General features: G+C 45.3%; 3 protein-coding genes and 1 non-coding gene across 5 annotated transcripts; 1 reads left to right on the plus strand and 3 right to left on the minus strand.

The window, feature by feature from the left end:
• Positions 1–3551: 3551 nt before the first annotated feature.
• Positions 3552–4262, plus strand: LOC131209084 (vesicle transport through interaction with t-SNAREs homolog 1B). The gene is made up of 2 exons (XM_058202066.1): positions 3552–3746; positions 3828–4262. Exons 1-2 carry the CDS (start codon positions 3615–3617, stop codon positions 4032–4034), a joined length of 339 nt encoding a protein of 112 aa, XP_058058049.1. The 5' UTR covers positions 3552–3614; the 3' UTR covers positions 4035–4262.
• LOC131207407 (zinc finger protein ZFP2) lies at positions 4163–7022 on the minus strand. The gene is made up of 4 exons (XM_058200020.1): positions 6744–7022; positions 5623–6676; positions 5392–5551; positions 4163–5326 (listed from the first exon to the last, which is right to left on the minus strand). Exons 1-4 carry the CDS (start codon positions 7020–7022, stop codon positions 4345–4347), a joined length of 2475 nt encoding a protein of 824 aa, XP_058056003.1. The 3' UTR covers positions 4163–4344.
• Positions 7023–7918: 896 nt separating this feature from the next.
• Positions 7919–7992, minus strand: Trnai-aau (transfer RNA isoleucine (anticodon AAU)). Its single transcript has one exon. It is a non-coding gene; the product is annotated as a tRNA-Ile (tRNA).
• A 147-nt stretch (positions 7993–8139) lies between these two features.
• LOC131208795 (transcriptional adapter 2B) lies at positions 8140–10727 on the minus strand. Of its 2 annotated transcripts, none has more exons than XM_058201686.1 (3): positions 10620–10727; positions 9580–10440; positions 8140–9187 (listed from the first exon to the last, which is right to left on the minus strand). In XM_058201686.1, the coding sequence occupies exons 1-3, from the start codon at positions 10725–10727 to the stop codon at positions 8624–8626; spliced, it is 1533 nt and encodes a 510-aa protein (XP_058057669.1). In that variant the 3' UTR covers positions 8140–8623. The 2 variants fall into 2 exon arrangements, with proteins under 2 accessions (XP_058057669.1, XP_058057670.1); XM_058201687.1 differs by having other exon boundaries at positions 8788–9251.
• Between the last annotated feature and the right edge of the window lie 511 nt (positions 10728–11238).

Raw genomic sequence — 11238 nt, forward strand, 5'->3', positions numbered from 1 at the left:
ATTAACTAAGGGTTCCTCAACTACTAACTAACTGGTAAAATGATAATTATTACTATAACTACTAACTAATGATTATTATTGGCATGTTTTACCTACAGCCCTTAAATTGCTGGATAAAATCAACCTCTGACAGGGCTGCTCACACTTGATTTGGCAGAAGCTGCCATAGCTGGACGCAGACGCACTGATTTGGTTACAAGCTCGGTATCAAAAGAACTAAAACCGAAATTTTCCTCTTGGGATTCTGTACTTTAAGGATGTGTTTACTGAACTGCATGTAACATGCGAATTTTCCACTGTGGACGAGTCCTCGAGTCCTGCCAGTGAGCATTCGCAGCGCGGTCAGAACAAAATTACTAACCATGAGTTACCAAAAGATGGGAAAGGCAAATGTAATCGCAGCACTAGATGCTGACCTCGCATGTGGCAATCATACGGATTGGTTCGTCTCTTGCTAAGTAACTGGAGGCGTTCCATTATCCTGACTGTAGCTTTCTCGTCGCACAGTCGGAAAACAAAAAGATGCAGCAAAACTGTCCTCAACATAGCTCGCCTTTGCACCAAACAGAATTCGTATCAAACATGCATAAACACCGGCCTTCTCCCTTTTTTGCCAAGACTTATGCCTAGCATAAACACACACGAGAATGTACACAGAAGCGGACACTAATCTTCCCGAATACGCCTGCCACTGCCAATCGCACCGGTACCAGACGTAATGACGCTAGCTATAGCTCCCGGATCGTTTCGCAATGGACGGCGCTGGGTTTTTTGGGGAAACGAATTTGGCTGCTGGCTTTGTCGGGTTGATATGCTTTTCTCTTGTGACACTCGACAACGAAGAGCGAATGCAAATATGGCTTTGCAGCGCTTTTCATCCTTAATGAGATAAACATCCATTGAACTCGAACATGTGAAGTGGCCGCGTAGTCACACCCGGATATCTGTAGCCTGTACGACAAGGGGTTTTTGGTTCCTGCTTTTAATAAAAACACTGATAAACCTCGTTCGAATCAGACCAAGATTGCGTATGAGCCGAACTAATAAAACAGATTTTTATGTGTTCAATTAAGGGCGTTTCTTCATTTCCACACATTATCCTTCGCGCTTACGGAAAGCAATACAAGGAAAATCAGTGATTCTTCTTAAGTATAAATACGTAATCATGCGATTGCTATCCATGACCACTTTATGGGCAGCATAAAGTTGGCTAGCAAAAACTATAAATTCCCCTACGGTGCCAGGTGTGTACGTGCCATGTACTTCAATAATGCCACGGTTTACGATCAGCATCAAACGAATTGAATCTGCGAACCCGATGGCGAGAGGAAAATGTAATTAATCTCCTCTCTGTGATGAGAGCATTTTAGCGGCACTGTGACGATGGCTCGAATGTAATGCTGATTCAAATGCAATTACAATCAAAACAGTAAACTAGTGCGTCGGTCTATACACTTTTTGACCAAAAGCCGAAGAGGAATACTAAGAAATACAGAAAAGTGCATTTTAACCCAACCCGAAGTTCTGTGCCACAGCTTCTGGTTTTGCACTGGACAAAACATTAACGCAACGAAACGTGCGTTGGTACGTTCTGAGACAGAGAATTAATTAAATCAGATATTTTATCTCTAATCCCAACCTTCCGTTTACTTTATTTCAAGATGCCTTTTCCTGACTCCGTGGGACATTTGCTTTGCACATTTCTGTTGCCATTAACTCGGCTCAGATTGGCACAATGCATTGTTTTTCCAGCTGTTACACTCTTTTTATGTAGCTGGCCTTTTGCTGCTACATTCTTCTATACCCAAACCGTCCAGGAGCGGCCAGAACATCTGGGAGAGTGTTTGCCTGCCGAAGTTAAGCGCCGTAAGATGTAACCACTGGAAACAAAGACATTGTTCTTCAGACAAGAATCTTGTCGCACCTGAAGAGATCCAATAGTATGAATACGTTATGAACTAAGTGAAAAGAATGTGCTAACGAGAAAAATAATTCTTCCGTTTACTTTAACGCGTAATTCAAATGACGTAAAGTGCATTCTCTAACCAACTACCAAGCGAACGGAAATTTATCCATAAGACCACTGGATTAGTTATTGTAACATTAGCAAATTATGGATTCCAACGAAAGTCACTGAATTCCCGTCTATGAATGCAATTTATGTTAACCGCAAATAGTGTCTTACAAAGGCTTACGAAAGAAGTAAGTACCCATCGTGTGTATGCAGGAAAAAAATATATTATTTACAGGTATCTCGGATACTGTAAAATGTACAGAATGTTAGCATTAGCATAAATTATTTGCTCTCCTGGTTCCCTGAAACTACGTCTCGAAAACGAGTAAAACTAATTACCTGAGCTTCAGCTTTAGTGTGAAGTTTCAAGGAAATTTCTTGGATTGTCGATTGTGCTGGATAAAGTTTAGGTTTCAACTAGAACAAATTATAGAAATAACGGTTGCGATACAATGATCAATGAATTATTGTAATAATTAATAACTAAGCATACCCCAAACAATATAACTCAAATACAGCCTAAACTAAAACACCAAAAATTGTGAGACGTAATTAGGATTTTTTATAAGAAGGTGTTTCACCTGTTTCACAAACACTTAATATCGACCCCACTTATTGCTTATGTGATGAAATTCATGCTCTATTGTAGACTGTTACTGGATTTGTTCTGTCAGACGCTTATTATTATTAGGCAACAACCACTGAGCGGTCTTAGCTTGCAGCAGAGACAATGTTAATCTCTGTTGCTCTCTGTAACGGATCGTTTTAACGGGTGGGGTTCACCGGTGGCGAAATCTAAAGATCGGAAACCACGTACTGTAGAATCGAAGGATTCTGTGAGGGGAAAAAAATCTCACGAAGACGTTTCGGATGATTCAACACGAAAGAGGTCGCGCATCTTCAAAGCTCGCACATCAATGAAACGGCAGAAACCAGATGACGATAGCATTCCGATCTTTCTTAGCGATTCCATGCTGATGGACAAAGTTTCCGAACTTCTGCAGATGTTGATCGGGGAGGAGATGTTAAAAGAATTCGGATGGCCGAAAGCACCGGTCGACGATGTGCTAGTAAGGGTGATTCGTCGCTGTGGCCACCAGCCAGGCAAAGGTGAGGAAGCGGGTGATCATACGACACGTATGCGTGAAAACACCAAAATCTGATATTCGGTCACGATGGACGATAATGATGTTAAGGCACTGCTCAACAATCACACCGTTGATGAGGTCGTACTAAGAAGCAAGTAAGAGTTAGTTGTAGCAGGATTTCTATACGATAGGAACTTCCAAAATATCTGTGGCCTTCGCCAAAGACCCGCATCCTGGCACCAAATACTAAAGGAAGCATCAGAAAAAGCATTGGACGTATGACGATACATCCAAAAGGTTACTTGCCGAATCAACTGTTAAACGAATTTCTTGCACGGTCGTCAAAGTTGAATTCGAATGAACGCTCCTACGCTGAAGCACACCACTAGGCACGCTGTGTCAGTGTTGTTTACGCGATTTGACGGCTGGATTGCATTGGACCAAAAGAAAACAATCGAGTGGAAAGTGTTAAGTGTTTTCATTGTTCGTTATTTTGCATAGTTATCGCAAATATGGCCGACTACGATTGGACCGATCATCATCGGCAGCAAGTTCTACAGGGTCGCCAAATACTGGAGCGAACCTCGGCCAGCCTTGCACGCTCCAATCAAATAGCCATCGAAACGGAACATACGGGGCATGAGGTGTGTGTTCAGAGTTGCCCTGCGATTTACTAAATACACAACCTACCTGATTGATAATTGATACGCTTACCTTTTTCGTAGGTAATATCAGAACTGGAAGTGCAACGCGAGTCTCTATTGCGCAGTCAGCGTCGTCTGGAAAACGCGAATGAAAATCTCAGCAAATCGGGTGTTATCCTTCGGGCGATGCAACGTAATGTGCTGTACAACAAGCTCATTCTGGTCATGATCATCTTGATGGAAATAGTGATCCTCAGTGGAATGATATATTTAAAGTTTATACATTGAACATCGTTTTCCGCATGCCAAAGCGAAGCAAGTCCGTATGCCATGATGGTGAGGAAAGTGGCGTTCTATAAAGATCGCGAAGGTCCTGGTGATATCAGATAAAGGCAGGATACAGTTGCAATTCGCAATTACATTTCCTCCGGTTTTATTAAATCCTATTTACAATATGAATGATGAATAAGAAGAAACAATATATGGTTTCAAAATAAAAAGCAATCTTTTTACCACAACCCATAGATGTCGCTCTTTGGCGAAGGCCTCTGATATTTTGGAAGTTCCTATCGTATAGAAATCCTGCTACAACTAACTCTTACTTGCTTCTTAGTACATGCATAATGACCTCATCAACGGTGTGATTGTTGAGCAGTGCCTTAACATCATTATCGTCCATCGTGACCGAAAATAGGATTTTAGTGTTTTCACGCATACGTGTCGTATGATCACCAGCTTCCTCACCTTTGGCTGGCTGGTGGCCACAGCGTCGAATCACCCTTACTAGCACATCGTCGACCGGTGCTTTCGGCCATCCGAATTCTTTTAACATCTCCTCCCCGATCAACATCTGCAGAAGTTCGGAAACCTTGTCCATCAGCATGGAATCGCTAAGAAAGATCGGAATGCTATCGTCATCTGGTTTCTGCCGTTTCATTGATGTGCGAGCTTTGAAGATGCGCGACCTCTTTCGTGTTGAATCATCCGAAACGTCTTCGTGAGATTTTTTACCCCTCACAGAATCCTTCGATTCTACAGTACGTGGTTTCCGATCTTTAGATTTCGCCACCGGTGATGTGACCAACACTGCTTCCGACTTAACTTCTGGTACAGGTACAGTTTGTGGCAGCGATGGTAATGTTTTCTCTTTTTGTGGCGCCACAACCTCAACATGTGTCGAATCCACCACTTCCTCCATATATGCCGCGTCCTCCAGTACTTCCTCCGGAACAACTATTTCTACTGGATCATTCTGAATCTCGATAAATGTTGGCTTGGCTTCGTCTATGGTCACCGTATCCGCCTTCATTTCCGTTTCCTTCTGTAAAGTTAACAAAATCCGGCCAGGACTGATCGAAGGTAGTTTTGCGCTTGTTTCGTCGATCGCATCTTCAGACACCACATCAAGTTCGACTAATTCGAGCAATTGCTCCGGTTCATGGCTTGGCGTGGCTTCCATCGTCGTGATCTGGTACACTTCTCCGTTAATCTCGACCGAAGCGGCACTCGGCACTATTTTGGGCTTCACGTCTTTCTCGCTAAGACGCTTTATTTCATTTTTAATATCCTCCACACAATCCCTAAAAAAGAAATGGAATTTCATTGATATTCATTCCCGGCGGATCAGCTCACGTTCGCTACTCACCGATGCTTTGATTTCATATGTCTCAGCAAGCAATCGGCACGTTTAAAGTTCCCGTGGCAGAGCTTGCACTGGGTCGGTTTCTCGACGATATGCGTTTTGAGATGCAGCGTTAGTGAGGCCTTCACAGCGAACCGTTTATCGCAAGTTGGACATTCAAAGTCTACAAGGCGGGGCAAAAGCAAAGTGAATTAAATCGCTCCCAGAAGGAGTAAATTACTCAAAAGCACTTACGTTTGTCACCGGTGTGAATAACGAGGTGGCGCATTAAATCATCCTTTCGCAAGAACTGCTTCGAACACTCGTTACATTCATACGGCTCTTCTTTCCTGTGCTGAAACTTCACGTGCTCGTTTAGTCGCGTTTTTCGTGCAAATGTAGCATCGCACTCTGTGCACTTGAACCCGTTTTGGCCGTTATGATTATACAGATGCGTTTTTAGCTGGGTTGCCTGAATGAATCGCTTCCCGCATTCTGGGCACACGTGCCGCTTATCGTTGGTGTGTACCTTCCGGTGGCGATTGAGCGTTTCTCGGGCGGCAAACGTGGCCGAACACTCGTCGCAGCGGTACGGCCTTTCTCCAGTGTGCTTCCGCCGATGCTTACGCAGAGCACCCGTCGAGGGGAACGAGTTAGGGCAGAGATCACACGGAAACGGTTTCTCTCCCGTATGCGTACGAATGTGAATGTTCAGCAGCGACGAACCGTAGAACGTCTTCGGACAATGCGGACACTGGTAGTCGCGCCTGCGTACGCTCTGTCCCATGTGTGTGCGCAAGTGCTCGCGGAGATTATCGATGCGCGTGAATACTTTGCCGCACACATTGCACGGTTGGACGTCTTTCTTGATATCGCCACAATTTGAATGCTTCGCGTGGCGATCGAGGTGATACCTGCGCGTGAAATCCTTTCCACAGGTAATGCACGAAAACGGTTTGCCCTCGCTGTGCGTCTTGATATGTTCTACCAGCACCAATTGCGAACTGCATGTGGCATTACAGAAACTGCAGGCATAATCTTCCGATTCTGCGTGTATCGAGCTGATATGACGGTGCATATACTCATACGCCTTGAACGACTTTGGACAGAAACTGCACCGGATATGACCGACGTGTGCAGTGGTCACGTCTTCGCCGCAGCAGTAGCAGGGTTGCTCCGGGTTCGGATTGCAGTACTTGTGAAACTCTTCGCTGGGGTTCGCAAACTTGGCTGCCAGTCGCTCCTTCTTGATAGTTTCTTGCACTACATCAACCACGCCGGTACACTTCGATTTATGAGCTTTCATATCCTAAAACAGAGCCGAGAGAAAGATTAATGAAAGATGTTCGCACTTTACGAGCCGACAACACGCTTACCGCCGTTGTTTTGAACGGTTTCTTACACCGAATGCAACATTTGGTCCGCTTAATGTCCAGCATCAATCGACCGTCCGCCATTTTCACCAGCTCTGGGTCGGAATCCATATTATCGGATAGCTCGTCTCCATCCTCGGACGAAGACGACTCATCCGCCCTCAACACGGGCACAACGTCGATATCATCGTCTCCGTTTAACTGAACGTTTACCAGCATTTCCTCCCTCTTCCGAGATCCACTCTCCTTGATCTCAGATCCGGTTGACTTCCGCGGTTCCATTTCGGAAAACCGAAGAGTACAAATGCACTGTTCAAATATACACTGCGCTGTGAGTAAAAACCCCGTAAATTAGATCGCAGCCCTGACTGGGCAGGATCGCGTCAGAATGCTTTGTAATGCTCACGAGAACGCAACCTTCGCGACACCGACGAAAATCTCGCCTACAGTTTCGCTCCGTTGATGACGGTCGTTTCTACACGCTTGGCAATAACTCCGGGTGAAACCTGATCGCCTGAAAATTGACGATTTTCACCGTGCTAAGCTTGTTGCATCTCGCGCAGAATGTGTTCGCGGAATGCGTCCACGACTACACGACGACAGAAAACTTTCTTCAAAATCAATTGCCTAGGTGTTCCTGGGAATGTTAATTGCACGTAAAACAATTTGTTTTTCTGGATAAAAACGCCTCGCACTTTGCTTTGCGCCTTCTGAATAAACGATCACCAATTTTCGTGAGCCTCTTGCGTTCCGTAACACAGTGACACGGGAATGACGGGGCGAGGAAAATGACAGACACGTCATCAGCGCTTTGCAGGGTTGCAGGCGCTTTTGTGTGCTGCGTCACTGGCTCATCGATCGCAGGCGCAGAATTTACCCTTTTCTGTGAGTTCTATACGCACACACAGCTTAATATCCCTAAAAAATAATTTTATATTTTAATTGCGAATCGCTTGATAAAAATTAAAGATAGAGAAATTCGTAGGATAGGAAGGAATGTAGCGAAATATTTCGAAGGAGCTGATGGATTAGCTAACAAACGTTTCAGAGATATGATTTTTGTTATCACTTTTTGGAGCGGCTTTAACATAAATAGAAGTTAGCTGTACAGGTGGTAAAATCGTAAAATATTTAAAACAAATAATACTTCCTTCCACAGTAAAAGAGAATGTTTCATGTGGCTCCAGAGAGGATCGAACTCACGACCTTCGCGTTATTAGCACGACGCTCTAACCAACTGAGCTATGGAGCCAGTTGGAAAGCGAGTGCTTAAAATGCATGAATACCGAACGACCGGTTTCGAAGGTTTCGTGTAATACATCCAATGCTGACAATGGAGTTGGTTATTTCACAAAAACGTTTTCTTCGTACATTTTACTTCACAATGTATGGTTTATTTAAGTCTAAATTTATTAAAAACATTATCCACGATAATTTTGAGCCATCGCTTGTCGATGCGTGCTGCATTCAATAGAGTTACACGTGCCACGAGTGAGTAAAATCTATCGTAACTTCATGAACCGTTTTGGCTACTAGTATTTTATCACGCACATTGGAATGTGGACAACTCCAACAGCGGCGCTATGGCATTGTCACACGATGATAAGAAAAGGAGTGCTTCTAGAGAATTAGGTGCCGGATTTGAACGATACTGAACACTCTTCATTTGTTCTATCAACCGCCATCTCATGCCGACTGGCATAATGCAAAATATGATCACATCTTCGAATTTGTGCTTTCCTCGGTGAACTGCATGAGATCAACGCTTCGGTAACAGTGACGATTTGCGCTTGCTTTCACTCGCACTCCGTGATGTCCCGCAAGGCCCCCCAAAATTGTGTTCGCAGCATGCACGCCGTCGGGGAGCGGTCGGAATGCTGAGGCTAGTTTTGCGGACTTGTTTGTAGCCAGCCACTGTTGACCAGATGCTTCTTCACGATACTTTCCGCCACCGAGTTCAGGCTGTGCTCCAGGGCAGATCGGCTAAGAAGAACCGTTTTGAGGCTGAGATATTTCGTGACTGGCATATTGAGAGAGCTGCACAGTTGTATTTCGTTACTCGTCAGCAGTTGACCCCCTGGCTGCTGCGCTGGATCTGCCACTAAACTTCCGACGGCACCGATTACGTTCGGCAGACGGTGCTGGTGTTTCGCGCCGCTCGGATGCGGAGTGCAGGGGTTCGCTGATTCTCGTAAGCTATCCGAGCAGCTTCTGTTGCTGTATGAGTCGTCGCAGCAGACCCGGTCGTCGGTGAGGTGCGTGGGCCTTTGGCCGATGGAACTTGAGCTTCGGGCGTCGTTTTCGTTTCTTCTTACAGTCGGTGCCGTCGTTGGGCTCACCAACGCAGTTGCCGGCTGGCCCGTTTGGCCCATTGCGTTGTTGCTGTTGCCCGGCACCGAGGGCACCTCTTTGGCGGTCTCTCCACAAGCGCCTTTGTTTCGGTTGTCCTGTCAAAATTTGTCTTATACACCCGGTGATCGACTGACCGTTGGGACCAATTATACATGCAAGCTATTTCGTAAATGCCGCAAACGAACGGATAACAGGCAACCGAAGGGCCACACAAAAGCGGGCCCAGTGCGGGGAAAAGAACAAGTAGAACAGAGAAAGAAAAGATACCCGGTTAACGAACGAACCATCCTATCACAGGGCACAAAGCAAAAATATATATTCTCCAAAATAGCTTCCATGTATAATCGGAAACCGTGCGATATGCTGCAGTAGAATTGAAAATCGAGTTCCTCAAAGTACCCAACAAAGTTTCGCTGGCAGTTTCGCTATCGATTTTCAACCTTCGCATGGAACATATCAGTGTGCATAAAACTACCATGATACTTACGGTACGACCGTGTCCGTATGGGCCCGTGTTACGATACTGAGCCGCAGCAACGTGTTGCTCGAAATGCACACACTCGTCCACCCGCTGGATGCCATTCCAACGATACCGGTTCAGCTCGGAGAGCCGAATGCGCAAAGCACGTTCCCGTTCAAGCGACGATATAAGTCTTTCGAACTCTAGTGAGGTGTAAAACTGCGAGTATGTACGCAAACGTTCGCGAAACTCGCGCTGGTCACGTGTCTGTCTTGCCCTCTTCATGTTTCCACGGAAGAAATTGGCCACAAGCTGATAATCCCGCACCACACGCTTTCTTCGGGCGCGTTCTCTTAGCCGCCGCGTGTAGATATCAACTTGCGCTAGTTTCAACAGCATATCGACGTCTTCGTCATCCGGTTGCAGCGAAAGCGTCGAAACTAATTGCTCCGCCGTCGGGTCGTACTCCGGTTCGAAATCATCACGATTCGGCATGTAACCGAGAGCGGACGCTTCTTCTGCGGTGCAGTCCATCGGCGGTAGCTTCTGTATCAAGAGCTGACTCAGCGGTCCCGTATCGTCCGATGTAGTGTCCGTCAGGAAAGGACGCTGGTCGACCGCCAACTGCCACGTATGGCGGCCGATGGTGCCATTTAGAAACTTTGATACATACTCTTCCTTAGCCTCCTCCGGTGTGCGAGTTTCGATGTGCTTGCTGATGTCCTCCCAGTTGCCGAACCCATATTGTTCAATAGCATCGAGCAAATGCAGCTCCTCGCGGGCCGACCATCCGCCCTTGCCGCGAAAGATCGACAGTATTCCAGAGTCCATGAACTGATAGGAGTGATCATTACGATGGGGACCGATTTCGGCTCCGGCAGCAAAGCACTGCAAACAAATCATAAACCGAAAACAAATCCGTAAACAAACGGTCACCCGCTCAAAATTACTGAGCAACTGAGCAAAAGTGGCTCACAGGCGCTCACGCAGCGCTCAACAAGATTCACGATGGTCTGACGTCAGCATGAACAATCCGAAAATAAGCAATTTTTCCATGGCAAGCTTACCGCTAAACACAGCTCAAAGTCCGTGCAAACGACGCAGTGCACACGGATACCCGAAATATCCTCCTGGCAGTTAGTACATGTGTACTTGGCGAACAGCTCTGTGGACATTAAAGGCGTGAAAACTAGTTATTGCTGTGAAATTCTGTCACACTCGTCAAACACGACGCCTCAACTTACCCGCCATCTTAGAACTGACGCAGCGATGATGAATGCGGCTGATTTCAGCTGCCCATCTGAGATCTCCGTGAGTGCCGAAAGTTCATTTACGACTAGAGATGGCCCAACAAAACATATTTTAAAGATAGAACATAAATTAAAATTAAAGAACGAACACATAAATTGAGCGAATCTTTATTTCTCATGAAGTCACGTTTTCAAATCCTTATTAAAATTCCTGTTTAAATTACAATTAGAGAATTATAAAAGATGATGGAGATTATGTAAAAAGAGGAACAGAAATGATTAACATTTCAACTGGAACATTGTTCAACTCGTTGACAATGAATAAACGAAAGCCTGAACCGGCTGAAGAACAGAGACGCAAAATCTATGTGAATTATTTGCCAAGTTCCTTTGATTTAATTACATTTTAATCGCTTCCATTTCTACATTCATTGAA

The sequence above is a fragment of the Anopheles bellator genome, chromosome 2 (genome assembly GCF_943735745.2).
Source record: "Anopheles bellator chromosome 2, idAnoBellAS_SP24_06.2, whole genome shotgun sequence".
Classification (NCBI taxonomy): domain Eukaryota; kingdom Metazoa; phylum Arthropoda; class Insecta; order Diptera; family Culicidae; genus Anopheles; species Anopheles bellator.